This window comes from Varanus komodoensis, unplaced genomic scaffold (assembly GCF_004798865.1).
Source record: "Varanus komodoensis strain SLA01 unplaced genomic scaffold, ASM479886v1 scaffold41, whole genome shotgun sequence".
NCBI classification, from domain to species: Eukaryota; Metazoa; Chordata; class Lepidosauria; order Squamata; family Varanidae; genus Varanus; species Varanus komodoensis.
Window position 1 is genome coordinate 2827406 of NW_025335954.1, and position 27816 is coordinate 2855221.

The 27816-nt window shown below is 49.3% G+C and overlaps 3 protein-coding genes across 8 annotated transcripts in view; 1 reads left to right on the plus strand and 2 right to left on the minus strand.

Moving 5' to 3' along the window:
* The window catches only part of LOC123029861 (pleckstrin homology domain-containing family A member 3-like), a 21385-nt gene extending 16318 nt beyond the window's left edge, over positions 1 to 5067 (minus strand). Inside the window, exons 1-2 of the mRNA XM_044443236.1 lie at positions 4861 to 5067; positions 2737 to 2853 (exon numbers count right to left, since the gene is read on the minus strand). Of these exons, the coding sequence (XP_044299171.1) occupies positions 2737 to 2853; positions 4861 to 4900 (157 nt within the window). The 5' untranslated portion in view covers positions 4901 to 5067. The remainder of the gene's footprint in view (positions 1 to 2736; positions 2854 to 4860) is intronic.
* Positions 4825 to 19382, plus strand: TARBP2 (TARBP2 subunit of RISC loading complex). 6 transcript variants are annotated; one of them, XM_044443231.1, is made up of 9 exons: positions 4825 to 4867; positions 9626 to 9795; positions 11608 to 11713; positions 12956 to 13054; positions 13581 to 13653; positions 14721 to 14838; positions 15516 to 15643; positions 16945 to 17137; positions 18805 to 19382. In XM_044443231.1, exons 2-9 carry the CDS (start codon positions 9636 to 9638, stop codon positions 18960 to 18962), a joined length of 1035 nt encoding a protein of 344 aa, XP_044299166.1. In that variant the 5' UTR covers positions 4825 to 4867; positions 9626 to 9635; the 3' UTR covers positions 18963 to 19382. The 6 variants fall into 6 exon arrangements, with proteins under 6 accessions (XP_044299166.1, XP_044299167.1, XP_044299165.1 ...); XM_044443232.1 differs by lacking the exon at positions 4825 to 4867 and adding an exon at positions 5162 to 5173; XM_044443230.1 differs by lacking the exon at positions 4825 to 4867 and adding an exon at positions 7654 to 7806 and having other exon boundaries at positions 13584 to 13653.
* Positions 19383 to 22244: 2862 nt separating this feature from the next.
* Positions 22245 to 26129, minus strand: NPFF (neuropeptide FF-amide peptide precursor). The gene is made up of 3 exons (XM_044443260.1): positions 25983 to 26129; positions 23703 to 23833; positions 22245 to 22573 (listed from the first exon to the last, which is right to left on the minus strand). The coding sequence occupies exons 1-3, from the start codon at positions 26127 to 26129 to the stop codon at positions 22450 to 22452; spliced, it is 402 nt and encodes a 133-aa protein (XP_044299195.1). The 3' UTR covers positions 22245 to 22449.
* Between the last annotated feature and the right edge of the window lie 1687 nt (positions 26130 to 27816).

The window sequence follows — 27816 nt, forward strand, 5'->3', positions numbered from 1 at the left end:
AAGGAAAACACCTAATGGAGCCAATGGGATATTACAGGCCCTAAATGGGGAAAGAAGGGAGCAGCAGGGAACCCTGAAGGGTGAAAGTGACAAGAAGGAAGAAGGAAGAAAGAAGAAAGAAGCAGGCAATTCATATCCTACAGTGGTATGCAAATTTGGAAACCGGTGGACACACGGGACATGAACGTGGACACACTCTGGACCTGGTTTTCTCGACGGAGCAGGAAGAGGGTGGTCTGAGGGTGAGGAATTTATGTCTGACACCCCTGCCATGGTCAGATCACTTCGTGAGGTTTGTGCTCGAGAGCGGGCTCTCCCTCTGTAAGGGTGCGGACCCGATTGTGTAGGTCTGCCCCCGGAGCCGGATGGATCCGGACGGATTCCTGAAGGCCCTGGGGGAGTTTCCGGCTGACAAGACTGGTGCTCCTGTCGAGGCTCTGGTCGAACTATGGAATGGGGAGATGACTAGGGCTGTTGACACAATCGCTCCTAAGCATCCTCTCCCGCCAGGCAGAGCCCACTCTTCCCCTTGGTATACATCTGAATCGCGGGTGATGAAGCAGGCTGGGAGACGGCTAGAGCGTAGGTGGAGGAGATCATGGGATGAATCTGACCAAACACACTTAAGAGCCCATTATCGGGCCTATGCTGTGGCGGTGAGTACGGCAAAAAAGAAATTCTTCTCCGTTTCCATTACCTCCTCACAATGCTGTCCGGCAGAGCTTTTTCGAGTGGTACAAGGCCTGGTCCACCCTGGCCCTAAGAAAGATCTGGTTCCACCCTCAAAGGCCCGCTGTGACGACTTTGCCAAGCATTTCAGGGAGAAAATCGCTCAGATTCGTCACGAGCTAGACTCTACTAGTGATTCAGAGGCTTCTGGGGAGATACCAATGTCGCCATCTGGTCCAAAATTAATGGATGAATTTCAGTTATTGTGGCCTGATGATGTGGACAAGGTGCTTGGACGAATACGTTCCACCACTTGCCTATTGGACCCTTGCCCATCTTGGTTAATAAACAATGCCAAGCATGGGATTGGGATCTGGATCTTGGAAGTGGTTAACGCTTCTCTGAGGGAGGGTAGGGTACCTGCCCCTTTAAAGGAGGCAGTAGTCCGACCGGTCCTGAAGAAAGCGTCACTGGATCCAGAGATGGCCACTAATTATAGACCAGTGGCCAACTTCCCGTTTCTGGGCAAGGTGTTGGAGTGGGTGGTGGCGGGACAACTCCAAGCATGGATGAAACTGATTATCTGGACCCATTTCAGTCCGGCTTCAGACCCGGGTACGGTACTGAATCTGCCTTGGTCGCCCTGTATGATGACCTGTGCAGGGAGAAGGACAGGGGGAGTGCGTCCCTGTTGGTTCTTCTGGACCTCTCAGCGGCTTTCGATACCATCGACCATGGTATCCTTCTGGATAGGCTAGCAGGATTGGGGGTCAGAGGCACTGCTTTGCAGTGGTTCCGCTCCTATCTCAATGGCCGATTCCAGAAGGTGGTGCTGGGGGACTATGGCTCTGCACCATGGCAGCTATGCCATGGAGTACCGCAGGGATCCATTTTGTCCCCTTTGCTGTTTAACGTCTACATGAAACCACTGGAAGAGGTCATCAGGAGGTGTGGGCTGTGGAATCATCAGTACGCTGATGATACCCAGCTCTACCTCTCATTTTCCACCAATCCAGGTGAGGCAGTGGCTGTGCTGAACCGGTGCCTGGCCGAGGTAATGGGCTGGATGAGGGCCAATAAACTGAAGCTCAATCCAGACAAGACGGTGGTCCTGTTGGTTGGAGGATTGGGCTTCGGGGAGGGTGAATTGAATCTAGTCCTGAATGGGGCTGCACTCCCTCTTAGGGACAAGGTTCACAGCTTGGGAGTGCTCCTCGACCCAGAGCTTTCACTGGAAGTTCAGGTGACAGCGGTGGCGAGGAGTGCTTTCTTTCAGCTTCGGCTGATCCATCAGCTGCGCCCCTACCTGAAGTACGACTGCCTGGCGACAGTGACACACGCGTTGGTGACTTCCCGACTTGACTTCTGTAATGCGCTCTACGTGGGGCTACCCTTGAAGACGGTCCGGATACTTCAATTGGTGCAAAATAGAGCTGCCAGGCTGCTGACGGGGACTGGGCGTTATGTTCACATGACTCCAGTCCTCTGTCAGCTTCACTGGCTTCCCATTGAAGTCCGGGCCCAATTCAAGGTGTTGGTGATGACCTATAAAGCCCTTAACAGCTTGGGTCCTGATTACCTGAAGGAGCGCTTACATCCATATATGCCCGCCCGCCCGCCCCTTGAGATCTGCGGAAGAGGCCCTTCTCCAGGAACCCTCCGTGAAGGAAATTAGGAGGGTGAGTACTCGGAGGAGGGCTTTCTCTGCGGTGGCGCCCAATCTATGGATTGCGCTCCCCAGAGAGGTCCGCCTGGTGCCGTCGTTATTTGTTTTTCGGCACCAGGTGAAGACCTTTTTATTCAAATGTTATTTTAATTGTTAATATTATTTATTCATTTTATTCTTTGGCCAGGGCGACTTAATTTATATTGATAATTTATATTATTCTATTGAAGTTTATTTATGGTTGTGAGCCGCCCCGAGGCTTCGGCGAATGGGGCGGCATAGAAGTCTCCTAAATAAATAAACAAACAAACAAACCCAGAGTCTGAAATGCAGACATGGCATTTCACATACCCAAATGCCTGCAGCATCACCTCTCCTGCAAGAGCACCAAGCAACCTTACCTTTGATCTCACACACAGCCATCTTGATGCTGCCTTTGCTTCCCTTGCCCACATCATCCTGAGAGTCATAATAGGAGAGTATGCCGTTCTCTAACACAAAGTATCGTGGCTGCCAACCTGAGATGAGAGAAAGGAAGAGAAAAGATTGGGACCCTTTTTCTCTAGTGAGTCAAGCTCTCTCATAGGAATTGTCCTAAGAAAATAAAAATCTGTTTCCCCACAAGTTATCACAAACATGATTTGCTAAAGATTCCCTTAAATATCGCTTCTTATACTTGCTTGACTGAAAGCGGGCTTCATTTCTTCTGTGGTCAACCAAGTAGACTTGGAAATGACAGATGGAGAGATGGGTCCCTCCTCTACCAGCCCTCTTACTTTCCAGCACCAAAATCCCTGTCACCTATGGCACTCAGGCAAGTACATAAATACAAGTCCCAGGGAGTCAGCAGTCCTCCTGCCATGCAGTTCTTCTCACAGGCAAGCTGCTGAAAGGGCTGGAGGCACTCCTACAAACATGTTTTTTCTTTCTTTCTTACTACTGCTATTTAACCTATATATAGTAGCAACATTGCACTAACTTCTGAGGAGAGAGCACCTGGCTCTCCAAAATAGGTCAGGCAAGAGCAAGTTTCCTGTGACTTGAGCAGCTCCACAACAGGATAAAATCCAAGAGGTTCGGCTTTCTCCAGCATGCTGGAACAAAAGTGGCAAACCCAGCCCCTTTTGTGCTTTGCTTCTACATTTGTCTTTTTATTTCCAGTGTGGAAGAACCCACACTGCTACCAGGAAACCCATCTCAAATGCAGACCCCCAGGATCCTAGATGGGCAAAGAACATGGATTCCCACTTGCCCAGACAGTTCACCCTGCAGGAGAACCAGGGACTGTGTATAGTGGGCACACAGTACAAAGGTTACTTTGTTATATTCATTGCTGTTTGATTTATACTTCACTCTGGTATCAAAAAAGTCACAAGTCAGCCTACAGCCTTGGTATAGAGGTTAAGAGAGTGGGATAGGGACTCAGGCAATCTTGGCTGAGCCCTCATTCATCCATGGAGCTTCACTGGGTGACTTTGGATTCTCAGCCCAACCTACCTCACAGGGTCGTTGTTGTAAGGATAAGATTGAGAGAAGGGGAAATATGTAAGCCACCTTGAGTTCCTTGGAAGAAAAAAAGGTGGAATACAAATATAATACAAAACCAATTAAAATAAATTTAAACTGTTGTTAATTGGTTTATAAAAAGCCTAACATAAATGAACCACTAAAATACAATAAAAGCATAATTCCAGAATTTAAAAAGGACCCTACCCTCTTTACTTCTTGAGTAAAGTGGTGTTTGCCTGCTGTGGGGAGGAAAGTAGAAAGGGAGTGAATCTAGCCTCCCTTGGGAAGAAGCTCTATGGCCCAAAAGGCTCCCTCTCCCTTTGCCAGGAAATGTACCTCTGATAGTCTTGAAAGTATGGCAATTTCAGTTACCCAAATATGCTGTTGGGAACAGAGTTTTTATAGCAGAAATATCACTTCAAACAATGACCTGAAACACTCTACAACTAAGGGTGGTTCCAGACCAACTAAGCATGCATGGCGTGACTCTCCAGGGTTATTGTTCTGCTTCTTCTTTTTCATTAACACAGAAAATCCAGTGAGTGGGAAAAGGTGGACAGCCATACACTATCTTTTGACTTCTAGCACTCTGTTTGGAAGCATCCCAAGAGCTACATGGCAAGGGCAAGGTGAGATTTATTCCTTCGATGCCTATTCATGCACTGAGAAAGCTGCACCTGTTGGATTTCTTCCAGTTATGCAACCATTAAAGGTGCAACAGAAGCTCTGCCCATGGCAAGATGGCATTCCTAATACTCCCGGAATAGAAAGGAGAGGCTCCCGCGCAAATGGACCTTTTGCTCCCGGGAAACAACGTGAAAGGAACACAACACAATGAGTAAACTGCGCTATCTTCAGAAAGCGGGGTGAAAAGAGCGCCGGGAACGCGGACTCCTCGGTTCGAAGCGGCTGCATTGCTAAGATAACTGACGGAGGAGTAAGAACAGGGGGAAAGATACTCAGGCCGTGGCCATTTCCCCACCCTGAACCGGCACCACTGGAGGACTCCCGCTCACCAGAAAGGTAGTTGGTCCATTTCAGCAGCGCCCCCTCCATCACCAACGCGGCTCACGGATTCCGCCGGTTTGTCGAGTCGAACCAATTACGGCTCTGAGCCGGTGAGGCTTGGCCAATCATAGGGCGGGTTCCAATATTGGAAAGGGAGTGTGGAAAGGGCAGGAGACGGGATTGGCTACCAAGGGGGCCGAGGGGGGAGGGGGGAAGGAAACCAAAGAAGAACCAATCAGCCTGGGAAAGGGCCAGGCAATCGGATGGGGAACAAAGTCCAGAGGGACGAGAAGAAAGAACTCCGGTAGCCAATTGGGTGAAGTACGCACTGGCTTATGGGCAATGTAGTTCTGATGCTCTTTGGGTGTTCGTTCTTCGACCACAGCAAACCAAATTTAAATTCTTCCTCTGCACCGTTCTGGGAGATGTAGTTTAAATTAGTTTCTGTATGTGAGACTGGCTGTGGGTGGCTACTTTTTGCCCAGTTCTAGAGAACGAAAACAGTAGTTCCGCGCTAAACTCTTAAGATACATGCATATTCAGCAGACAAACAGCTCAATCTTTGCCACGTTTCTTCAGAAGTAACCGCACTGCATTGAGTGGAGCTCGCTTCTGAGTAAGCATTTAAAAGACCCGGCTGTGATAATTAGAGGTTGCCAAATGTTTCTTCGTCTCATTCCTGGCTAGGAGGGGAAGAGCCGACTGGGGATAGTATCAGCAAGACTGAAACAAATACTCTTGGGTCCCATGCATTTCAGTGGGATTTTGAAATTGCATTTGTCATTTTAAAACATCCAAATTATATTTAAAGAGGATAACATGATGAACTAGTGGAGTCCATGTTCAGCATGCCAGACACCATTTGGTAGCCAGATTTTAGGGAAACTGTGACAAATCACGTTCATTATGGAGCACAAAACAGTATGTACTCAGCTCTATGCCTCAGGTGAAAGGCCAGTATTGAAATGAGGAACAGACAGAAGCAAGAGAAGCAAGCTTGAGAATACGGTTACAGCAGTTACAGTTGAGCATTAACAGTGGAAGCCATATTGAAATGGGCCAAAACCAAACTTCAGAGGAGGAGTCAGGAGAGTCAACTGCGTCAAAGAGATAATCAAAAGGAAGGAGCAAATTGTGAGTGTGCTGCCAGAATTTTAAAAGGCAAGTGAGGAGTCAAAGTCTAACATAAAGGCTGAGACTCAGAGAAGGCAATATAGAATAGCAAAATTGTGAAGCAGACAAGAGCAGTCTGTAGAATGAACTTCAGACAGTGGGACTGCAGTGAGGGAATGAGGGGCCAAAACAGGGTTATCCTAATGAATTATACTGCCTGGGTGACAAAACTTGCATCTGGACATTTTGCAGGGTCTCTTGGGAAGATAACGTGTTAACTGGAGCTGAAGTTTCTTCAACACAAAAAGCACTGCCAATCAAGAGGCATCCTGAAGCTCTTCTGTCTTTCCCTCCTTAATAGATTTTTGGTGTGTGAATAAAGATCAAAGCAATAGTAGTGAAATATGGGAGGGATCCAAATGGAAGACTACATTGTCTGGACTTCCTGTAAAATTTCCTGAATGAGTCTGGGAGATTGCACAATAAAAGATTCACCTGGGAGCATCCTCTATATACAGCTGCTATTCGGTCAATAATGATGACATGTATGGTACTTTACAGAGTAATAAAAAGGTGTGTGTGTGGGAGTGGAGAGACAGACCAACTTTCCCAAAGAAACTGGCATAGCAAGGCAGAGAGAAAGGAAAGGGAGAAACCACCTTAACAAGATTAAGTATCAGCACATGGCCCTGCTGTTAGGCAGAATTGGACAATTGTCTCAGCTAGCTGATTCTGGGTGCCATGAAAAGGCAATGGCAAATGGTTAGTTACCAAATGTATTTTTACTGGCAGGGTCAGAATGGTAGAAGGGGTGTTTGGGGGATTTTCTGCCTGAGTTTCCAAAATAACATATCTGGCCTTGGATATGATGCAATTTGATGCATGGTATTTGCTGCTTTGCCTCAGATAAAAAAATGTCGGGGCAACCCTGTGCAAACAGTGCACGCCTCCTCAGACATTCAGTGGGACTTACTCTTAGGTGACCCATATAGGATTTCAGCCTTAAGCTTTGGCTTACTCGGAGAAGAGGACTCAGGTTTCAAGCCTATACACACTTACTTGGGGGTCAGCCCCTTTGAATTCAGTTGTGGGCCGATTTAAAAAAACAAAAACAGCTTGAGTGTTGAGAAATAGGCTAGTGGGGAAAGTTAGTTTTTAAGGAGGGATTCGAGGAAGTAGAGTAAGTAACATTATGTAGGTCAGCCTTCCCAGCAGATGTGACCTCCAGATGTTTTAAACTTCGGCGCCTGTCAGTCTGTGCCAGTGTGAGCTGGGAGTTGTAGTTCAGAAAAACTGGTGAACACCACCTTGTGGAAAACAGTTTAAATCGTTTCTCACGTGATGCATTGTTTGCTTTTTTATTTGAAATCGAAGTTACTCCTCCCTGCACTCGAGCTTTGTTTTTTTTTTTTTTTTAAATCTCTGTGCCTGTGTTATATATTACCCTTGCATATCTGGGACTAGAGGAAACAACTGCTGTGGCCAAGAAGACTAGCACTCCCAGCGTGCAGTGGGAGCAATCATTGTTGCCTCGACGCATAGAGATGGAACAAGCCGATCTATGCAACCATGAGGCCGAACGGCCTTATAGGATATGTAGTCCTTTTACCACGGTTGCCATGCGGCTGGCGTCCCCAATCGGACTTCAGCTTCCAGGATACGCTTCGAAGCGTCTTGGTGGCGACAGGGGGCCGTCGCTTCCTCTCTCCCGGCCATTGTAAGCCGGGCTGGAGGGCGGCAGGCGTTGTGGTGGTGGCGACGGCGGGGCAGGAGGAGGGAATGAGCGAGGAGGAGGCGGAGGAGCCTTGCGGGAACGCGAGGAGCTGCGGCAGCTTCCCCAGGTGAATAACCCCGCCCCGCTCGGGCCGTTGCTAAGACACCGGAGAAGGCCCCGCCCCCTCGTGCTGCGGTTGCTAGGATACCCCCACCTCAAAGGAGCATCACTCTGAGTGGGTTGCTATGAGAACGGGGAGGCCCAAGTGGGCCAGTACTGGGAGGGCTACCATGCCAGAACGCGGGGCGCTCCATTGTAGGATGAGGCCGGGCCGGAGACGGGCCCGGATTCGGCCGCGGGCAGATCGTTCCGTCACCACGTAGGGTGCACGACCAAGATGGAAAACACGCTTTCCTTGCCCTGGCTTACGGTTCCAGCTATCCGTTTCTTCTCCCATATGGAGAGGAGGGGGCTTGAAAGAGACACATCTTGTGGGAGGAGTGCAATTCCATGTGACATTCCTCATCGTGGGAACTCATGGCGTGAGAGAAGTGGGAAATTAGGGGAAAAAAATGTGTACTTTTTTCCCTCTCACTACTAAGGAACCATAGGGTGTGATCAATTGGAAGTAAACGTTATGATTTTACTCTAAATTAAATGCAGGGTTGTGTGTTTGAATTACTCCCCTTTTACAATTCTGTGCACATTAACTCCAAAATTAAACCCTATGGGAAGTTTATGCCAAAGGACCTCTTTGTAGAAAAATAATGGTATAGAATGATCCGATGCATCTTTCTTAAGAAATGTTACAGACTTCAGGAGGAGGCATAGGTTGACAGTCTAGCTGAAGAGCCTCTTCCATACATGAGCTTTGTACTCTACCTCATTTTGACCTGCAACATAGAACTTGTAGTTTATATGGATGTCCTATAGGTCTGTCAGTGGTTGCTAACCATTCTTTTTTTGTGCTCTCCACGTATATCTCTAAATACCATGTACTGGTGACAAGTGCTAGGAGAATGGCTGTTTATTTTTTATTAATAAAATAATAACATTTTATTTTTCCAGTATTTTATGGTTTAGATTCTGATTTTAAATGGGGTTTTATTGTATAGAATGGATGCTGTGCTCTACTTTGTTTTGTTGTAAGACCATCCCAAGACCATTTGGGTACCATAGTGGATGGTATACAAAAGTTTTAAATAAATGAATGTAGTTGCTATATTTATTTCCTGTATTTGTTTGTTAGCCTCTATTTACTTATATTTATGCATTTTATCTAAAGCTTTTGTATCCCACCTTTTGCAATGTCTCAATGTCCTCTTAACAACCCTGTGAGATAGGTTAGTCAGTAACTGGTCTAAATTCACCCAGTTAATGGATGCTAGAACCTGGGTCTCCCCAGTCCGGCATTCTAACCATCACTCCACTCTGGTCCTCTGTTGCCCTTATGACTTTCTTGTGAGTAGCCTGAAGCTCCAGGCTGGCTGCTGTTGTAAAGAGAATCTTGGGTTAGATGCAGCTTGGATCTGATCCAGTTTTCCTCCTAAATTAGAAGCCCTCCATTACTCATTAGAATGCACTGAAAGTAAAATTGCCTACCCAACTGGTGACTACAACAAGGAAAGTTTGGCAGGAGCTAAGCATCAAGCAAACATTTGACTGGGGGGAACCTTCTATTTTCTTTGCTGCTTCCTTGTACTCATGGTTGCTGGGAGCTCTGGCCCATGAGGTTGGGTGTAGCAGTGGAGTCTTGATGGATGTTGCACCTACCAGTGATACAGTGTGGTGTCATGTGAAAAAGATGGGGCAGGGAGCAAGGTTCACAGGCATTGTTGGAGACAGTAGGATCGTGGAAGGCACAGAAACACTGTTTGTAAAAGAGGGTTCCTCCACAAGGTTAGGGTGACTTCTCAAATCCACCTTTGTCTCCTTGCTGCCCTCAGTATAGAGCAAATGCTGGCGTCCAACCCCGGCAAGACCCCTATCAGCCTGCTGCAGGAGTATGGGACACGCATAGGCAAAACGCCTGTCTACGACCTACTGAAAGCTGAGGGACAGGCGCATCAGCCCAACTTCACTTTTCGCGTCACCGTTGGCGACATCAGCTGCACCGGTTAGTTGCAGTAAAGAATGGGTGCGTGGATGAACCAGCAGATAACCCCTTTTTTTGGTGCAGGGGGTGAAAATCTCATATCTGTCATGGGCCTTTGTGGTGTTTGAAGGAGGTGTGGGAGGGAAGATGCTTTTGAACTTGGACTTCTGCTTCCCATAATGTGTATGTTGGAGCTAATTTATGGATCTTCCTCTGTAGCACACTAATCTCCTTCCCTTTAAGGCCAACTTGGTGTCCTGCCCCTGCCTCTAGATGCATTGGATTATAACTCTTATCACTTCAGCCCATGGCAGTGGGCTGGCTGGCTGAAGGTGATAACAGTTGTAGTCCAACCCATCTGGAGGGTATCTGGTTGTGGGAGGATCATGACTGGTGTCCTGTTTCATGCGTGGTGGGAGAGAGAGAGAGTGAACTGCCTTTTCCCAGGCACATTTCTCATTCTTCTCGGTTTTGGTGTAAAATAAACTTGTATCTTGCTCAGTCCTGAAGGTCCAGAGTGTATTATTTAAAAAAAGTGGGGCAGAGCAGAGCAGATTTGTTCAATATCAGTGCAATCAAACGTTTAGGCTTAGAAAAGTGCTAAAGGATTCGAGATCTCACACTGGAAAAGCCTGAGCGCAATTCAGAATGTCCACTCTTCAAGCCTGTCCACTGCCATTCTGATGCCCTGGTGCCTGTCACTCAGGGTGGGGACTTTTCCATCCTGACAACACACCCAGCCAACCTGACAGCCATCCTGTTCTCAGTTTCCCTACTAATATAATTTTGCCTGGTTTAAGCCTCTTCCTTAAAGATGGTGTATGTTGAAAATTGCAGAGGCAGACGGGTACTATAAGAAGTTGCTAATGGGTTCTTGGGTCTCCTCCTAAAAACTAAACAAGCTTTCACTGCTACTTTGGATGCATACCAATTACAAGGTATGCTTCCTAAATACAGAGGACTAAAACCAGGCAAAATTACATCAGCTGTAATTTTATAGTTACCTGCCTCTGAACCTATGGTACCACCTCCTAGGTTTGGGAGTAGAACTTAGGAAATCCTGACTCCTAGACCTCCTGTTGTAACCTTTTTGATTCCACTTCCTTTCCAGAAACAAAGACACATGAGCTGTTTGTTGGCTTTGTCAGGATCCTTCTGCCAGGGCCATCCAGAAGTCCTCATGGGGCTGGAGTCACTTACCACTGAGCCGTGTTCTCGGTTGGCTGTGCTGGAGATGCATATTGCAGGAGGGGATGCAGAGCTACTGTGAAATAGGAAGATGTGGACTGGTTTGTAGGCTGAGCACTGCAGGCCTTAGTGGGCACTGAAATGTCCTATGCAGAAGGACTTACAGTTATACGTGATCCTGCGTAGGGCCCACAGTGCCAGCTGGCTCTTGGTCCATCATGGCAAGCAGCCCTGGCTCTTAGTAAGGGCAGACTGCACCTACCTGATGCTTATCCTCAAGCCCAGTTGTGATGTCAGACCTTAATTATGTTGTCATGCATTGTAGTGCATGACAGCGGCTGACTGTGTCTTGGGACAGGGCTGTGGTCTGAAGCCATGCGAGGCAGCCAACTTTGCTGAAGCTAAGCAAGCCTGAGTCTGGTCAGTGCCCTTGTGGGAGCCTCAAGTGTGGTGGCCTGCATTTGACTATATTTCCTCATGGAAGGAAGGCAGGAAATAAAGGAATATCTTGTTTGTCATGTGGTCCATCAGTTAATCAGAGTGCCCCCTTTACAAGTGGCCATTCCAAGCTTTCCTTGTGATTTGCTATTTCCCCCTTTTCTATCCTCTATCATCTATTCTGTTGTCCCTTCTCTTCTCTTCTAGGCCAAGGCCCTAGCAAAAAAGCAGCCAAGCACAAGGCAGCTGAGGTGGCGCTGAGGCTTCTGAAGGGAGGGAACATGTTGGAGCCAGCCGCACTGGAGGAGAACAGGTGTGGAGACTGTTGGAAGGTTGGAACCTCAGCTGCACTTTAAAGAAATGTTCAGGGAGTCCTCTCTCTGTAGTACTGGTAGGCATTGTGGTACCCACAAGCACCGACGCCTCCCCCCACCATTTTCCTGGTAACTACCTAGGTGGGTCATCCCTCCCATTTTTTAAAAATTAACACATCCTCTTAGCAGCTGCTGGGATTTCTCTGAAATATTTTTTGTTGGCATTGAAAACTGTGATTTTAGTGTGCTGGGGCTCAGACCCCTTTGCCTTGTACTCAGTCCGATGGGCAGGTGAACTGTCCCTTGCCTCCCCTCCCACAGCCATTTCTCAAATTGCCAAATGTGACTGTGATCCTGAAGGGCTGCCTACCCCTGGTCTACGACATTGTTTCTACTCTGCTGTTTTTTCTCAGCTCGGAGAGAAGCTTGGTGGGCACCTGGGACAAGAGGTGTTTCTGTGTTGCTACTGTAGATGATGGGGTAGGCGAAAAAGCTATTGATATGCCTCTCAGCAGAGGGGGGAAATGCATGTCAGACTATGGAAGGCAACAGGGCCTGTGGTGCTTCTGCATTCTTTTTTTTCTTTCGAGGCTGAGCAAGCCTATAAAATGCTAGCTGCAGTATTAGTAATTCAGCTACCGTGGGCGCCAGTGGTTCTTTTTTGATGTTTGCAAGCTAGGGCTAGAAACAGGCCCAACTGTACTTTAAAAGACATATCCACTAATTCTGTGCCAAGCAATACCTACATCTGCCCCGTCTACCAGTTATATACAATTCTGCTTTGTTTGTATAATCTGTACTGCTTTCACGCATCGGGTAGAGGGCCAAATAGTGCCACACAAGCTCCTAGAGCTTCATCCTATGGATGCTTGGATATCTTCATTCAGTTCCTCCGCATCTGAGGTTTCACCAGGCAGCACACAGATGTTTGCACAGATGCCGAAGGACAGACACTTTAAAGAAAAAGCAAAAGCTGAGATTTGCATGAGGAAGCGTTCCATGCTGCAGAATAAATCCAGAACCTGCACAGCATACACGTGCCTGATTTAAACACAGTGGTGAGACTAGGACAGGTGGAATTGCTGTGATGGTGAGGTGGAAGGTGTGGCTTTTACACATAGGAAGGGAAAGCATGGATTCTGAGGGTGAAGCTGGGGAGGCTCACATTACAGTAAGCTTACTCTGTTGCATGCGCCTTGCTACTTGAGCTGGCTTTAATATTGTCACCTTGTATTTCGAAGCTCTCCTTTCTCTCTAGAGCCCTTGGCTCAGGCTGCTGCCACCACGGCCACCCCCCCAGTTGCCACGCCTGTAACCATCCTGCCGGTTGCCTCTCCCAGGTAATGGGATCGACACAGAAGATAAAGGGCAAGGGGTGGGCTGCCCCGAGAGAGCAAGGGTCTCTGAGCTGCTCACGTGCGCTTGGGCATGAACTTGTTTCTGTGGCAGAACGTTCCCTGCGCTTGTTTCCATTGTGGCTTCTTCCGAGGCATCACACGAGCAAAGTGGGGGTGGGGCAGGTAGGTGGGGACACGCATGTGTTTCAGCACCCATGGAGCACTCTGAAAGCAGAGGTCAAGCAGCAAAGAAGAACTTGTTTGTTCTTGGAAAAAACAGACAATTGGTGGCTACATGGTACTAGTTAATAAGTACCCTGATTAGAAGATTCCTATCAGTATGGCATTGCTCTTCCCACCCAAGACGGATTGATCTCCTTGCCCTCCAGTGGAAGGCCAACTCTAGGCAAGGCTTTCTTTGGTGAGCAAGGCCTCTGAATCCTCGTGCTTCCACTAGTAAGGTGTGGGGGTACTTGGCTTAGCAGAACTGTTTGGGAGGATCTGTGACCATGGCTTGTCTTTCATTCAGAAGCTCCCCGATGGACCTGAAATCACCGGTATCACCACAGCAGTCGGAATGCAACCCGGTTGGGGCCCTGCAGGTAGGTAGCTCCTTCGCTTGCATGTGTATTTCAAAACCAGAGGCTTGCTGGTGATAGCATAGAAGGACACTGGCTGTGCTGGCTCTCCTCTCCCAACACAAGCAGCAGCAGTAGAGACCAGCGCCTTTTATTCCCTACACAGAGCTGTGAGAATGAAGGCATTCTTCCAGTTGCACCATCTTTGGTCAATCCTCTTCATTCATAGGGAACTAGGATGTTTAGGATCCTCTCAGTGTTTTCGGGGTCCTAATCTTTGAAAGTTAGCCATTTGATCCACGGATGCTGCTTGCAAGTGTTGAACCTGGGTTCATGAGAATTCATCTGCACCATTCTTCATTTCTTCCCAATATTTCTTCAAAAGTTTCTCCAGCATTTGGAAAAGAAGGCCTCCAAGCCAAAGCAAAGGAGCCAAAGTGCTTCAGTGTGTATGTGGAATCCCTTGGCTCATGGCTTTTAAATAAGAACAATGTATGGTTGCTGTAGCCCTGGAACCAAATCAGTCACACTCCCCAACTCCACATTTGGTGGGTTCCAGGCTGGGATGATGTACAGTGGAGGTGGGGAACTTGTGACCCTCCAGATGATATTGGACTTCATCTCCTGTCACCCCTGACTATTGGTGCTGGTGGCTGGGACTGTTGGAGTCCAGAACATGGAGAGAGCCACAGATCCCCCACTCATGACTGGAAGGATTCCAGACAGAACCCAGCTGTTTCATCCATCACACTGTTTCATAAAACGCTGCTTTCTTTCGCTATGTTATGCTTAATAGCCAAGAAACCTCACAGATGGATCCTCAGGTTGTCTTGATCCACCTCGTGATAAACAGGAGTGTCTCTGTGTGACCACAGTGAGGCTTGGATAGCCTGGCTTGCATTCCCTCCCAGTTACAGTTGTAGTTCAATCCTGTGCAGCTCCATTCAGAAGGAAATAGTACAGTGTTTCCTTGCGCATACACCTGAGTGGGCTGCGACTTTAAATATATCGACTCAGCAGTACAGTCCTGATCTGCCTTTCTCTCTGGGAATCCAGAGGGAATACCTTTCTGAAGTTGCCTTTCTCCCCAGGAGCTGGTTGTGCAGAAGGGCTGGCGACTCCCCGAATACACGGTCACTCAGGAGTCAGGACCTGCGCACCGCAAGGAATTCACCATGACCTGCCGTGTGGAAAGGTTCATTGAAATAGGTGCGGCATCGCAGGACTCTGGGAGGGCAGGGAATGCAGGGCCACCTGTGCCTCAGGAGTGCCTGCTGCTGCCACTCACCTCTCAGACCTGAGCTGCACCTCTGGCAGGAGCCCTGGGATTTGCCCGGGGGAGGCTTCCCACAGAGCCGCTCTTGTATCTCTCAAGCAACACGGGGGGATAGCAGATGGAAAGCAACAAAGCTGTGGCCAGGGAGGCTGTATTTTGGGCTGCACAACTTGTGGCCGCCTGCCAGGAACTCAGCAAGGCTACTTGGGTGCTTTGGTTGGGTTTTTTGCTTTTGTTTTTGCTTTGCCTGCCTGCTGGAATTTGCAAGAATAAGAGTGGCAAAAATTCTAGGTTGAGAAAAGCTGAATTCTTGCAATCTGTACAACTCATGCCAATTATGTTAAGTGAGCAAATGCATGATGCTCATCTGCATTTGCTCCTGCACTCTCTGGGTTGGACAGGATGAGTGAGCTTGAGAGTATGCACAGGAGCTGGTGCCATGTGCAACCCAAAACTGCCGTCAGACTTGGTGAAAGAGCTAGAGGATATTGGGGAGACATGTACAGCCCCCCTGCGGTTCTTTCCCACAGCTCTCATTTGCCACCCCATCCCATATTACCTACCTAAACCATTTTCCAAAATCCCATCCCACATCTTCTCCCCTCTCCAGGCAGCGGCACTTCCAAAAAACTGGCCAAGCGCAATGCTGCGGCGAAGATGCTGGTGCGGATCCATAATGTGCCTCTGGACCCACGAGAGGGCAGTGAGGCTGAAGTGGAGGAGGACCAGTTTTCTATTGTGAGTGTGGGCAGTGAGGAGGAAACCGAGCACTCTCAGTGGGGTGACCATGGGTGAACTTGCGACCTCTGAAAACTTATTCTTGAAAGGATGTAATCAGAGTCTGAAGAGATACCCACATTGCAAAATCTGTTCTGGAGAAAGCAGAGAGGAGCCAGCATTTGCAGTAACTTAAGTGGCCTTATAAGGACACAAGCCACCCAACATTCTGTGTTCCCTGTCCTGGTCCTTGCGAAATCAGTAGCCCAGGTTCGTTCTTAGCTGCTTGCTCCCAGCTCTCTCAGAGCCTTGTCTTACAGCCGTGCCTCTGAAGAGACATCTGGTGGTGGCAAGAGCAGTCGGAAAAGGCTTCTCCCAAGAACAGCACACAGGCCTGTGCACCAGGCACCAGAACACTTTAAAAAGCTCTGGGCAGTAAGACTTTCTAAATGCCTGCAGGCTTTCATGGAGTTGTTGAACTGGGGCAGCTTTTGCCCCGAGCCTCCTTGGATTGCATCCATCAGAACTGCCTGGAATCATAGAAGTTGTTTGGGAAATGACTGTTCCTGGGATTCACAGATCTTAGAATTTAAAAAGCTGAACTCACGCTTTCACATTCCCCGCTCTGTTGTTATGTGAGTTCCTGGAACGTGAGTCTAACACCCAATTGTTAAAGCTCCTGGGGCTTGGTGTTGCGAGGCACTTGCAGAGGTATCTTGAATGAAACTGGGAGTGATCTGGTGATGCTGAAAGAAAAGCAGCCGCTCGCCCACAGTGTGTGAGACACGGCCAGGCAGCGTGCCAGAGGCAGCAGTGCTCTCTTACCTCCTCTCCAGAGCAGTGCTTAACGAAGTCCAGAAGAGCCTGTTCCATTTTCTCCCCTGCATCCCTCCCAAGGCATCAGCCACCTCTCTGATGGCTATGAGCTCTGTGGATGAATGGGAGGGAGACAACGGGGGGCTTTTGGGAAATGGGGGAGGGAGCACAAGCAAGCTTCTTGAGTCTGTCATGGACTCTCCAGTAGTTTGGGGTGAGGGGAGTTCCTAGCCTTACCTGGATTGAACCCAGGAGCTTCTGCGTGCAAACCAGGTGTTTTGAGTTGGGGCACTCTTACGCACTAAATGCATGATTAATGGGTTGGGAGGGGCATTCCAACATAATAGGGTGATTTTAGATGTTAGACCCACATGGAGGGTAGAAAGGTAGGGACTCTTGAGGTTCAGATACGGGAGCCCAGGGAGTGGGCAGCTGGCTTGCCGAGGTCAGTGGAAGAAGCGGCGGCGCTGGGGCCGCCTCCTTCAGCTCTCTGTCGTACTCTGCAGATTGCAGGAAGCAAACTGGACGGGGTGAGGGGCCGGGGGTCTGGCTGCACCTGGGATTCTCTGCGCAACTCTGCGGGAGAGAAGATTCTGCACCTCAAAAGCCACCCGCTGGCGGTGCTCAATGCTGGCTTTTGCAGCCTCTTGCAGGAGCTCTCTGAAGAGCAGAGCTTTGATATCAGCTACCTCGATATTGGTAAGCTTTGGAATTGTGACTTGCCGTTCAGGGGTGGGGGGAACTTTTTTGCTTGAGCATGTAAAAAAAAAAAAAAAGCCCCTTACACTCCTGTTCATTTTGAAAATCCTGTCCGCTTGTGTGTGCATATGTTGGTCTATTTATTTGAATTTATATTTTCCAGTTTCAAATTGCATGTCCAGGTGGAGCAAAGCAGCCATGGCCAGAGCAGGCCCGTTTAGAACAGTTGGAGACAGGACATCAGTATTAACGGCTTTAACATTGGTCTGTTGCATGGCTTCTTATATTGGTGCAAAGAAACGTAGCTCCACGAGAGGGAACTTTAGCCGAGAGAACCTGAATTTTTGACACTGTTTTCCTGGGCAAAATATTGAATGTTCCTAGTGCCTGTGTTTAGGATCCTCATTTCCCTCTAAGTTAATGGTACTCCTACTCCTAAAAATGAGGCATTGCTCAGTCAGACTGATAATTCTTCTTGGCCATGCTATATTTACAGTATTTCACATAGACAGAGCGCTTCTGGACGTTCAGACCCAAGTTATGTCAGGAATTCCCACTGCAGGGGCCCTATGCAGCCCTTGGTGGTTTCGGTGTGGTCTGGAAAGGCAGCAGAACCTCCCACTTGTGCCTTGCCTCTTGCCCTGCCAAGGTTGGGTAGCTGATCACAAGTGAAAGCCTTTCCCTGCCAGGGAGAGGGGTGAGTCCTGGGCAGAAACTGCTGATCCTGGTGAGGCTTGCTTCGGAGTGGCTGTACAGGGGGATGCTGTTGGAGTGGGTCAGTCCTGCTCCCTTCCAAGCTGAAAGGGTTTTCTCACTCTGCTAGAGGCAGTGGAGGAACAGTGTGCGTGTACATGCACGCAAGCCCTAGGTGGACTCCTGTGTAGCTCTCAGGACCAAACAGGCCGCGTACCTCTCTCTTACAACAAGCCAGTGAGAGGCCAGCAGTCGTTTTCCTGTGATGCAGGTTACCAGGAAAGGGAAGGGGGCTTCTCTGTGACTAAGACAGACCGGTTTGCTTGAGGCTGCCTTCCCCAGTCTGGTGATCCTGGAGGTTCTAGGTATACTGGACTGCAACTCCCATATTCCACATCTAGAGGACACCAGGTTGGCAAAGTGTGGTGTAAGTAAGCCATAGGCACTTAGGAAGCACTAAGCCAAAATTTAAACTATGGCATTTGCTCCAAAAGAAGTTGGCCAGAACACTGAGGGAAATGACAGAAGGAAAGCAAATGTTTATGTTCATAGCCTGGTAGACTGCCTCTGATCACAGAGGTTCTGTACCTAGCAGTACACAACTTTTCTTTTCCTCTGCATTAGGACAGTGTGTTGAGAATGTCTCCTCACATTTTTTCTCATTGCTGGCCCAGTGCCATTGACTTTCAGTTGGCTGCAAAAGTCTTGTGAGGCCATTTCTCGTGTGAGAACAACAAGGAAGGGGGCCATGACACCCTTCTTTGTGCTGGCTTTTAAGATCTTGAAATGTGTACACTTGGCTTTTTGATTGCTCCAGTCCCTCTCCAATCAAAATGCAGTCCCTCCATCTACAGAAGGAATCCATCTTTTTAATACCAAACGGCTGATCCCCAGTCCACACCTCTCCAGAGGGCATGTAGAAAGCTTGTTCTTCTGCCTGCTCGGGTGAAACAGCATCTTTTCCCTTCCTGCAGATGAGATGAGCTTGAGCGGCCTGTACCAGTGCCTGGTGGAGCTCTCCACACAGCCGACGACAGTGTGTCATGGCTCAGCCACTTCTCGCCATGCCGCCCGCGCGGACGCTGCCCGCAATGCCCTTCAGTACCTCAAAATCATGGCAGGGGGAAAATGAGGGGCCTGACCACTGCTGATGACTCAGAGCAACTCGGGCTTCCCAAGCAGCGCCGTGTCCGTCTTCCCGCCTGCTGAAGGAGGCAGCTGCCTTTCCTCCAATCAACAATTGCCAGGGACAGGGGGAGATTTGCAGGAGCTACATGAGAGCCCCCGCCCCCCACTGGTTGGGAGGGTGGAGGTGGAGTGTTATTCCAGACCGGAATCAAGACTCGAAGGGGATTTGCTGTGCCGGTAGCAGAGAGAAGGTTTGTGGAGACTTGTAGCCCTGAATATGAGGGGCTGGGACTGCCCGTCTGGAGGTCACGGCTGTCCTGCCTTGCCATGATTCCCCTGAAGTCATCCTGGTACTTCTTGTGGGCAGACAAGCACTGACTGTTTCTCTCATGGCTGGGGGTTGCAATAAACTGGAATTTTGTAAGGAGGTGTCCGTCTTTCTCTACCGCATCCTTCTTGCAATCAGTGCAGGCTTGCGTGTTTAAAACTGTCCTGCCACAAGCCGTTTTAGGTCAGTTATTCCAATGTATCCCCACCTAAAAGACGTCCTGCATCTACAAACTAATGTGCTGGGGGAAATGTTAAGCCTTCCCTTTCCGGCATGCTAATTTTCTGTACTTGGAAAGCTGGGGAGGGTGCAAAAGGGGTCTCCAGCCTCTTCGCATCAGCTGCACATTTGGAACGTGGAGTGCTGTGGGGCACCCTCACGTGCTGACTGCAATGGAGAGGCCCCTGCCTGTTCGTGGAGCGGCTGCCGTGGTGATGGTGGTGGTGGTGGGGGGGGGGGGCTGCTCACAAAATAAACATTCGGCGTCTAAGGCAGAAGGAAAAGGAACTTGTCCAAGACTCTCAAAGCACAAGGCGGCATGAGGCACGAGCTCCAAAGCACCAGCCACCCCTTTGAACCCAAATGCTGCTGCTGGAGGGCAACATTTCACCTGGCAGGGTGGCAGCCTGCCTGTTTGAAACCAAGAGAGGTAGGAAGCCTGACCAGCACCCAAGACATGCTCCATTAGGGCTCTTTAGGCCCCTTTCCAAGAAGCTGCAGAGCTAAAATTCCTCTTGGTTTGCTTCACTCCTTTCCTTTGGGCCCATTTAAAGCACTTTCTCCCTTCTCTGCTAGTGGAAATTCCTTAGTCAAACACATTAAGCTGCTCTGTTTGGAAGCAGGACATGTGAGCACCGGCTCCAGAAGATGCTGCTGTCCTAAGCTTCCCAGAGCCTTTGGGCAACTGCACTTGGGAACACTGCACTAGCTGGAGACAAGTTGGTTGAAACCCCAAGGCAAAGATAAGGTCTAAGTCCCAAACACCCTCCTCCATTAATTTACCTTCCTAAAAGTGCCAATATCTATCCCTGTGAAATGCAACCAATTATTCCTTTTGCCCCTCCCTGCCTCAGAGCAGTCAATTCTGTAAGTCACTTGGTGCAAACAAGTCAAAGTTTGCAGTGTAGTTTGTATGACACCACTGGAATTAGATCTTTCTTTTGAGCTCTTTATGACATATGCAGTTTAAGGGATTTGCTGCCACAAGATACGGCAAGGGATGCTAAATAAAAGACAGAGGGAACAGCTGTCAACAGCTGTTTGTCATGACAGCCAAAGAGAAGCTCCACGATTAGAGACAGCGTAACACTAAATGCAGGAATTTTGCTGGGCACAGCATCAGCTCTAGCTTTTTGCTATTTCAGAGGCATTTGGTTGACTCTGAGGTTCAATAAGAAGTGGGGAACCTTTGCACAGACACACACCCATGTCATCCTCCAGCGCATCAGCATCGGCACCAAGTTCCCCAATCCTGTTCTTGCGTGTACTGTGGACATAAAATACCTTTCTTTACAGATTTTCTTGATACGCACACGGTCTCCTTCAGTTAGGTTTTTCTTTAAACAGACTCTTCCTCAACAGAAAGCCCCACCTTCTCATTTCCAGGTAAGTTTTCCCTCTCCTCACACTGTGGGAACACTTGAATGTATCACACACCAGATGGACCCAGTGTTAGAAACAATTTGCTACTCCTTTCTCCTCTATAGGCACATTGGAACAGGCCTACATTTCTCCTATGAGCTCATTCCTTCTAACAGTATCAAGTCAGATCATGGGGGGGCCACTGACAAGCAGGACACAAGGACAGTTTCTCATTGTTTGGTCAGCTGGTGTCTTGCAGACTCTTGACTTGAAAGTCTGCTTTTCTGGCGATTTAACTCGTGTGTGTGTGTGTGTGTGTGTGTGTGTGTGTGTGTGCACGTGGGGAGGGGGCATTTATTCCAGAGACCCTCACCACAACTTACAAAACAATGAGTGCCATGCTTTGAATGAGGTTCACCCTTTTGGTGTAAATCCCCAAGTCAGATTGAGCATTTGATAGCCAGAGAATAAGCGTCCACTCTCTTTCTTGTGCGCACTGGAAAACCATACAAACAATGCCCGGCTTTGCATCACTACCCTCGTGTAACCAAGACGTGAAGCTCAGGCTGGTAGAGAAGCAGATCTCTGTACCCTCAGGGCTGTGGGGTTGGGGGCACACCAGCCAGAGGGAGAAGACTTAACCTTCACCATATTTTCTCCAAGTTGCCATTTGGTTCCTCAAAGGACAACCTGAACCATCGTGTGCTAAGAGCAACACGTGCCCTTTGCCCTTGTGACTGCCTCGCCTGGCCATCTTTGACAGCAATCCAGGAGGCCTTCTTCCCCGCAGACCACCTTCTGAGTGGCAGGCACAGCGTTCCCATGGGGAGTCGGTCAGCCATGGCGCGATGAGAAGCCTGCACCAGCTGCCTCTTCTGACCTCTGCTGACCAGCCACACAACAGTTCCTGCTTTCCCAAGGCCTCTTTACACAAGGGGAGGTTTGCCCTCCACACTTTCTCTGCCCATGTGCTCCCAGCTGTTCTTGGGGCTTGCTTACTCTCTTAGGCATAAACTGGGGGAATAAAATTTTGGTTCTTTGCTAGCATGTTAAGTGCCATCTGCACTCAGCAGATGGGGTGGACCCCAAAGTGCCTGCCCAGGCCCCCTTCACTCACACAACACCCTCATCTGTGCTCTCTCTCTCTCACACACACACACTCCCCCCCTGCACCACAATCGGGTTTTTGGAAAAGCAAAGTGGGAGAGGGAAGATGGGTGCTTCCCTCTCCAGCAGTGCTCCTCCCTCCCAAAGCGCCCCCTTTCTACAAGGAGGTCTTAAAAGCCCCCAGTGACATTAGCGCAGCACAGGAGGGAGATGGGAAAGTACCTCTTCCGATCACTGTTGGAGTGATTAGGCAGCCTACACAACAGTAGCTTCCAAGATGTCACAACTTGTTTTTAATTCTTCTTGTTAACAATGAGCAAAGCACAAGCTCAGGAGAGCCAGGCACTCAGGCAAACCGCAGTGACAAGACACAGACGTAGGAAGAGAAGAGAGATGAGATGCTTCGATCCTGTTTGGCAGAATCCAGCAGACCGTAGTTCTGAGTGGGTTGCTTTTCCTCTCGGGCTTCCCAGTTTCATTTTTTCTTGCCAAAGCGCTGTGGAGCAGCCATGCTCAGAAACTGAGGCGCCATCAAATCCCAAGCCCGTGGAATGATCCTGCTACCACTGCTGGGGCTGGCCCTGGTGTCCCGGCCGAACCTACACGGGGGAACAGAGGCAGAAGGCAGCACATGGCAGTCAAGAACCTGCTGGAAAAGGATTTGAGGCATAAAGGAGAAGAGCAGGCACGGTTTGTCTCCAGGACCCGTTAAGGTGAACTGGGCTCTGAACTTGGGGTGCATCTTTCTCCAGAGAAATGGAAAGACAAAAGCACGGCCCCATTCCTTCTTACAACTTTCAATGAATAAGAATTCAGGCAAGTGATAAAAGAACAAATGAAAAGCCATCCATCCATGGATTCATTTCTGGTGCATTACACCAAACTGGCTGCTTAAACACAAAACACGAAGCCAAGCTTTATGACATGCATGAACAGAAAGGCAGCCTGGGCAAAGAGCTGTCTTCAGGTAGTCTTCCTGCATTCTTCTACCCAACTGGGAGAAGGCATAAAGCAAATTTACTTTGAATAAGGAAGGAATAAGGAGGTCTAAGCCAGGTTCATGGAACCAGGTTCAGCTTCACTTTGCCCAACAACAGGATCCTGTGTGGATCGGGAATCATAGCTTCCTTCAACTACATATTTTGGGCTGGTTGACTTGCTTAACAAACCCAAGTTTATTCCAAACCTATTCATTCTTCCTCCCAGCTACATGAAAGGAACAGAAAGGTCACAGGGAGTGGGAGTTCAACTGATGGATTGGAAAGCTTTACTGCAATAGCAATTATGCCCTGGCCAAAAGCTTGTCGTTTTAATAGGGGCCCTTGTCTCATCTGTCTGAAATTTGGTCATTGTGATATCCAGAGGTGCAGGGGTTCGCTAGCAGAATGCCTGAAAATGCAGAAGATGCAGTCCGCGAGGAGGGGCCATGGCTCAGTGGCAGGTCCTGTGCCGTGTGCTTTGATCTCTGGCATCTGCAGGAATGACTGGAAAAAAGCACCTGCCTGAAACTCTGGAGAGCCAGCCAGTCAGTGCTGATAATACAGGGCTAGATGGACCAAGGAGCTGCCTGTTTCTAAGACTGGTGGGGCCTCCCAAATGTGATCAGTAGAAAATTAAGGAATGCATGTAGGCAAATAAACAGCTCTTGGACAACGCGTGGAAATAAGGCATGGGAAATGGGCTGCTCCCAGCGATTAACCTTCTTGGTCCATACCTAGCCCACCTTACCTTTGAGGCTGGAACAGAAAGGAAGGGCTGCGGCCAGGCCTCTGCACTGCATGGAGGAGGGAGCGGAGGAGGACGCCCAGCGGATGCTCCTCAGGGGGGCTCTGGGCAGCGTGCTCTTCATTTTCTTGCTGCTGTGGGTAGAACCAGGTGCCCATCAGAACATGGCCCGGGCAGCAGGCAATCGAGAGGAGACACTGCAGGCAACAGGAGCACCAGTATAGGGGTGACCCTGAGGATCGCTCCATAAAAGTTCAGAGCAGAATGCCAGTGGATACAGAACCCCACTGACCCCACCCCCGGTGTCCACTGCAGAAAGCAGCCCTTCCAAGGTGAGGTGTTGGTCCGTGCCCCCATGCCCCAATGCCCCCATGAGATGCTGCAAGTGAGAGGACCGCTCTTATCTATGGGTCACAACCCAGGAAAGGTAACGTTGCCATCAAATCATTTATCTCATAATCCACTTGCAAACCACTTTATGGACAGAATTTAACAGCCAATTGGGCAATTTTGCCAAGTGGTCTCCCTGGTCCAGACTAACTCAGCTGCATGGAAAGGGTGGTGGGGATGCCGCTCTCTGCAAACCACACAGCACCCTGAGAAGCATATTCTTCCTAGACAGCCATTTATAGAGCAGTCTTTAGCCAAAGGGGCCAATCAGTGGCCCTCCGTATTCACCCAAAGTGAGACCAAGCCAGTTATGCTCAAAGTTGCAAAAGTGTGCACACACGCATGCACACAGAGGGAGAGCTCTGTGTGTGCTACCCAAAACAGCACACTCCCAAAAAGGCTACGTTCTGTAGACTGTGTCCTGCAGCTGAAGGATATTTGCTAGATATCAGCTTATTTCTTTTGCAGCTTGTGGGGAGAGTAAGAAGCAACCAAGGGCATCTCCTGACTGCTGGAAATGCTGCTTGATCCCCTTATGCATTCGATGCCTCTTTGCTGCTTCAAGAACTAGAACCCGGCTTAGAGAATCAAAGGAGAGGAAACCAAGATTCTCAATGCTGCAGAATACGCACAGCCATGCATAAAAACCAGGAGTCCCACAGATGTTCATGGGAATCTTTCACAACAGTTCTGTATGGTAGGCCTGGATTTTTATCTTCATAATTGCAGACAAGGGCTGAAAGAAAAGCAGCTTGCCTAAGATCACCTAGTAAGCTTGTGAACAAGAGGGGATGACAGGAAGATCCCTTCCTGGGCATCATCTACCATAACTCACCAAATGTGGAGCCCTGTGGATTCCACCGATGCCCCTTGCCTACTTCGGGAGCACTGCCTAAATCCCAGCAAATGGCTAGGAGAGAAAACTGGGGAAAGGCCTTTGGTCATGGATTTTACCGTCTTTCGGAAACTTTGCAGGAGTCTCAGGTCTACCATTTGGCTAACCTTGACCTCACTGCTTGCACCAAGAGATGGCCCATCAGTGCTAGTCGGTGTGCTGCAACCGAAAGCAGTCTGCACTACGATCCTGTTAGTTTAAAAAAAAGATAAAACGAATGGACGCTGCACACCATTCCAACATCCATTTCTACCTTCTTGTATCTCCCCGCAGCTCCATACCACCTTAAGCAAGAAGGAAGGGCCATGGCTCTGCAGATGAGGAGGTGTTTTATATGCAGACAGACCCAGAGCTGATCCTTGGCATCTGCAGGGAGGGTTGGAAAAACTCCCACCAAAAGCCTGGAGTGTCAGTGTTGATAACACTGGGGCAATATAGATCTGTGGTCTGACACAGTCACAGCTGCTTCCTTTGATCTGGCAGGCCACACTTCTTATCAAACATGTTTGGGTCACCTCTCTCTCAGCCGGTTTTACCTTGCATGATTATGATGAGAATAAAGTGGGGAGTTGGCAAGGTCAAGAATATATACTACCTGAACTCTTTGGAGAAGAGAAGAGAAGAGAAGAGAAGAGAAGAAAAAAGTAATGAACAGAATCAAAATCCATGCTGATCTTTACTAAGGCAAAGGAAAGCTCATCAAAAACTGCAAGCTTTCGAGATTCTCGGAACTCTTTTGGGAAAGCTTACAGAGTTTTCGGGGAGCTTTCAGTTTGCATAATAAAAGCATTCCAGAAACATGGCTTGGGAGCATTTTCTTATGATCAACCCAACTACCTTTGCTACATCTTTGAAAGGCCACTCTGCAGCCCTCTGACTATTTCGCACTCGTGGCACGCTTAGCACGGCACCAAGCAAAAGCAAGACAGAGACAAAAGCAAACAAGCAAGCAAGCCAGAGCGGGGCACATCCCTCCACGTGGTGCCGAGACCACTTACCAACCAGTCTAGGAGCCTCTCTGGATATGCACAGGGCTCTTCGGCCAACAGCTCCTTGGAGCCAAGGCCCTCTTCCTCCCGGCCCCGGCCCGAGCCCAGGCCACCCGAGAGCAAGGCCAGGGTCAGCAAGAAGCGGGCGGCGTCCATGACTGAGGCGAGGCCTGCACTGCGCCGCACCTCTCGGCTCTTCACGCCGCCGACCCGCATCCCTCCTCCTGGCAGCGCCTTTATATCTCTGCTCCAGAGCCGGGGGGCCACGGGACGGGATTGATGACCGCAGAGGTAGCTATTTGTAAGGCGGGGCATGCGGTGAGGGGCCCTGCGGCGCCTCCCGCTGATGAGCGGAGAGGGACCGCGCCGGTCCCTGGCAGAGGCGGTGCTGTCGTCGGCTGGGGCTGATTGCCTCTTATTGCGAGGATAAATCCACCGAAATGGGTCTTTAAGCCCTGCTGGGGCCCGGCGGCTAATTGCCTGTTTACGGGGGCTGGGGGGCCACGCGGGAAATCAAGGCGGCGCCTTCAGGCCGCTGACCTCCGGCCCCTCCTGCCGCAGTCTTAAATCGGAGTGGATTGATGGGTCTGGGAGCCCCAGAAGCTGCCCGGAACTGCGCGTTTGTCACGCTGCTCCCCGAGCGGCTTTCTAAGCCCTGGGCCCCTGAGGCGGGCACGTCGACAAAGCTGCTCCGCTTAAAGCTTAATGAAACCCATTTACAAAGACGCGGATGAGTGACGGGACGGGAGCGGCGCTCTTGCTGCATGGGGACTGCGGGGTGCTAAACGACGCAATTACCGGCACCTGGAGGGGAGGGGGGCTCCGTTTTAACTTGCCCAGGACATTCGGAATGGACTCGCCCTATTGGGCAAGACTGGCTTGCAAAACACTCCCTTAAAGAAAAAAAGGCTCTTAAAAGACAAAAGGCCTGAACTCTATAAACGCCTAATTGATACAGGCAGACATCAAAGGACCTGGACTTTACCTATTGGATATCTGCCTACAGTGGAGCAATCAAAAGGCATGATGCTTGTTTTTAGTAATAGCAATAGCTGTACGGAATTGGAGTGAGCAGTAAGGCAGCAAAAAACAGATGGAGGTGTCTTCAGCTAGTTTAATGCATTTGTGGAAATGGGGGCTAACCAAAAGAGCAGCAGAAAGGGAATTCAATCGCCAGGTTGCAATGTTCTAGGTTCGGACATAACACCCAGAATTTGGGTAGAATGCAGGAATCTGAGGATCCCAGCTTTGATTTTGAAACAAGGAATGGCCTTTCTAGACTATTTGTTGAAAAAAGACCTTAGAATGGAACCCACTCTCCTCTAGTAGGCCTCAGTCCGAGCAGCAAAAGCCAGTGCTAGCAATGGACACACAGGATTTGCCAGTTGATGCTATATTAGCATACTCCTAAAACAGTATTGTAGTAACCCTGTACTCTGATCTTTCCTTGCACTGGGGTGTAGATTATTTAATGTCTGTGTGGGGAGCACCCTTTACAAACCGCAGTGTTTAGGATCACTCTTGGTGCCTTTTAAGCAGAACAAGAGCCGTGACCAAGAACCTGCACAAAAGGAGCTGGGTGAAAAAAAGACACGGTGCACTGCAAACAATGCTAGCGGCAACAAGAAATACCTGGAAAAGGGGTCAGCGCAAACGCACTCAAAGTAACGCAGGTGACACCGAAAGAGAAAGCAAAGGGAAGTATAGAAATAGCGCCGCCTGCTGGCACCCAGTAGCTTCAGCGCTCTCTCTTTGCAAGCACACATCGTTCCAGAAGTGGCACACTTTCCTCCTGCCAAGCCCTGAAGAAAAAAGAGCAAGGGGAAGCTTGACAAGGGGTTGC

Coding starts and splice junctions, on each gene's coding strand:
- TARBP2 (XM_044443230.1), top strand. CDS start 7,745: ATGAGCGAGGAGGAGGCGGAGGAGCCTTGCGGGAACGCGAGGAGCTGC. Junction 11,714..12,955: donor GCCGCACTGGAGGAGAACAG/GTGTGGAGACTG, acceptor TGTATTTCGAAG/CTCTCCTTTCTCTCTAGAGC. Junction 13,055..13,583: donor CTGCCGGTTGCCTCTCCCAG/GTAATGGGATCG, acceptor TTCATTCAGAAG/CTCCCCGATGGACCTGAAAT.
- NPFF (XM_044443260.1), bottom strand. CDS start 26,129: ATGGACGCCGCCCGCTTCTTGCTGACCCTGGCCTTGCTCTCGGGTGGC. Junction 23,834..25,982: donor AGAGGCTCCTAGACTGGTTG/GTAAGTGGTCTC, acceptor TTCTACCCACAG/CAGCAAGAAAATGAAGAGCA. Junction 22,574..23,702: donor TTTCTGTTCCAGCCTCAAAG/GTAAGGTGGGCT, acceptor TCCCCCGTGTAG/GTTCGGCCGGGACACCAGGG.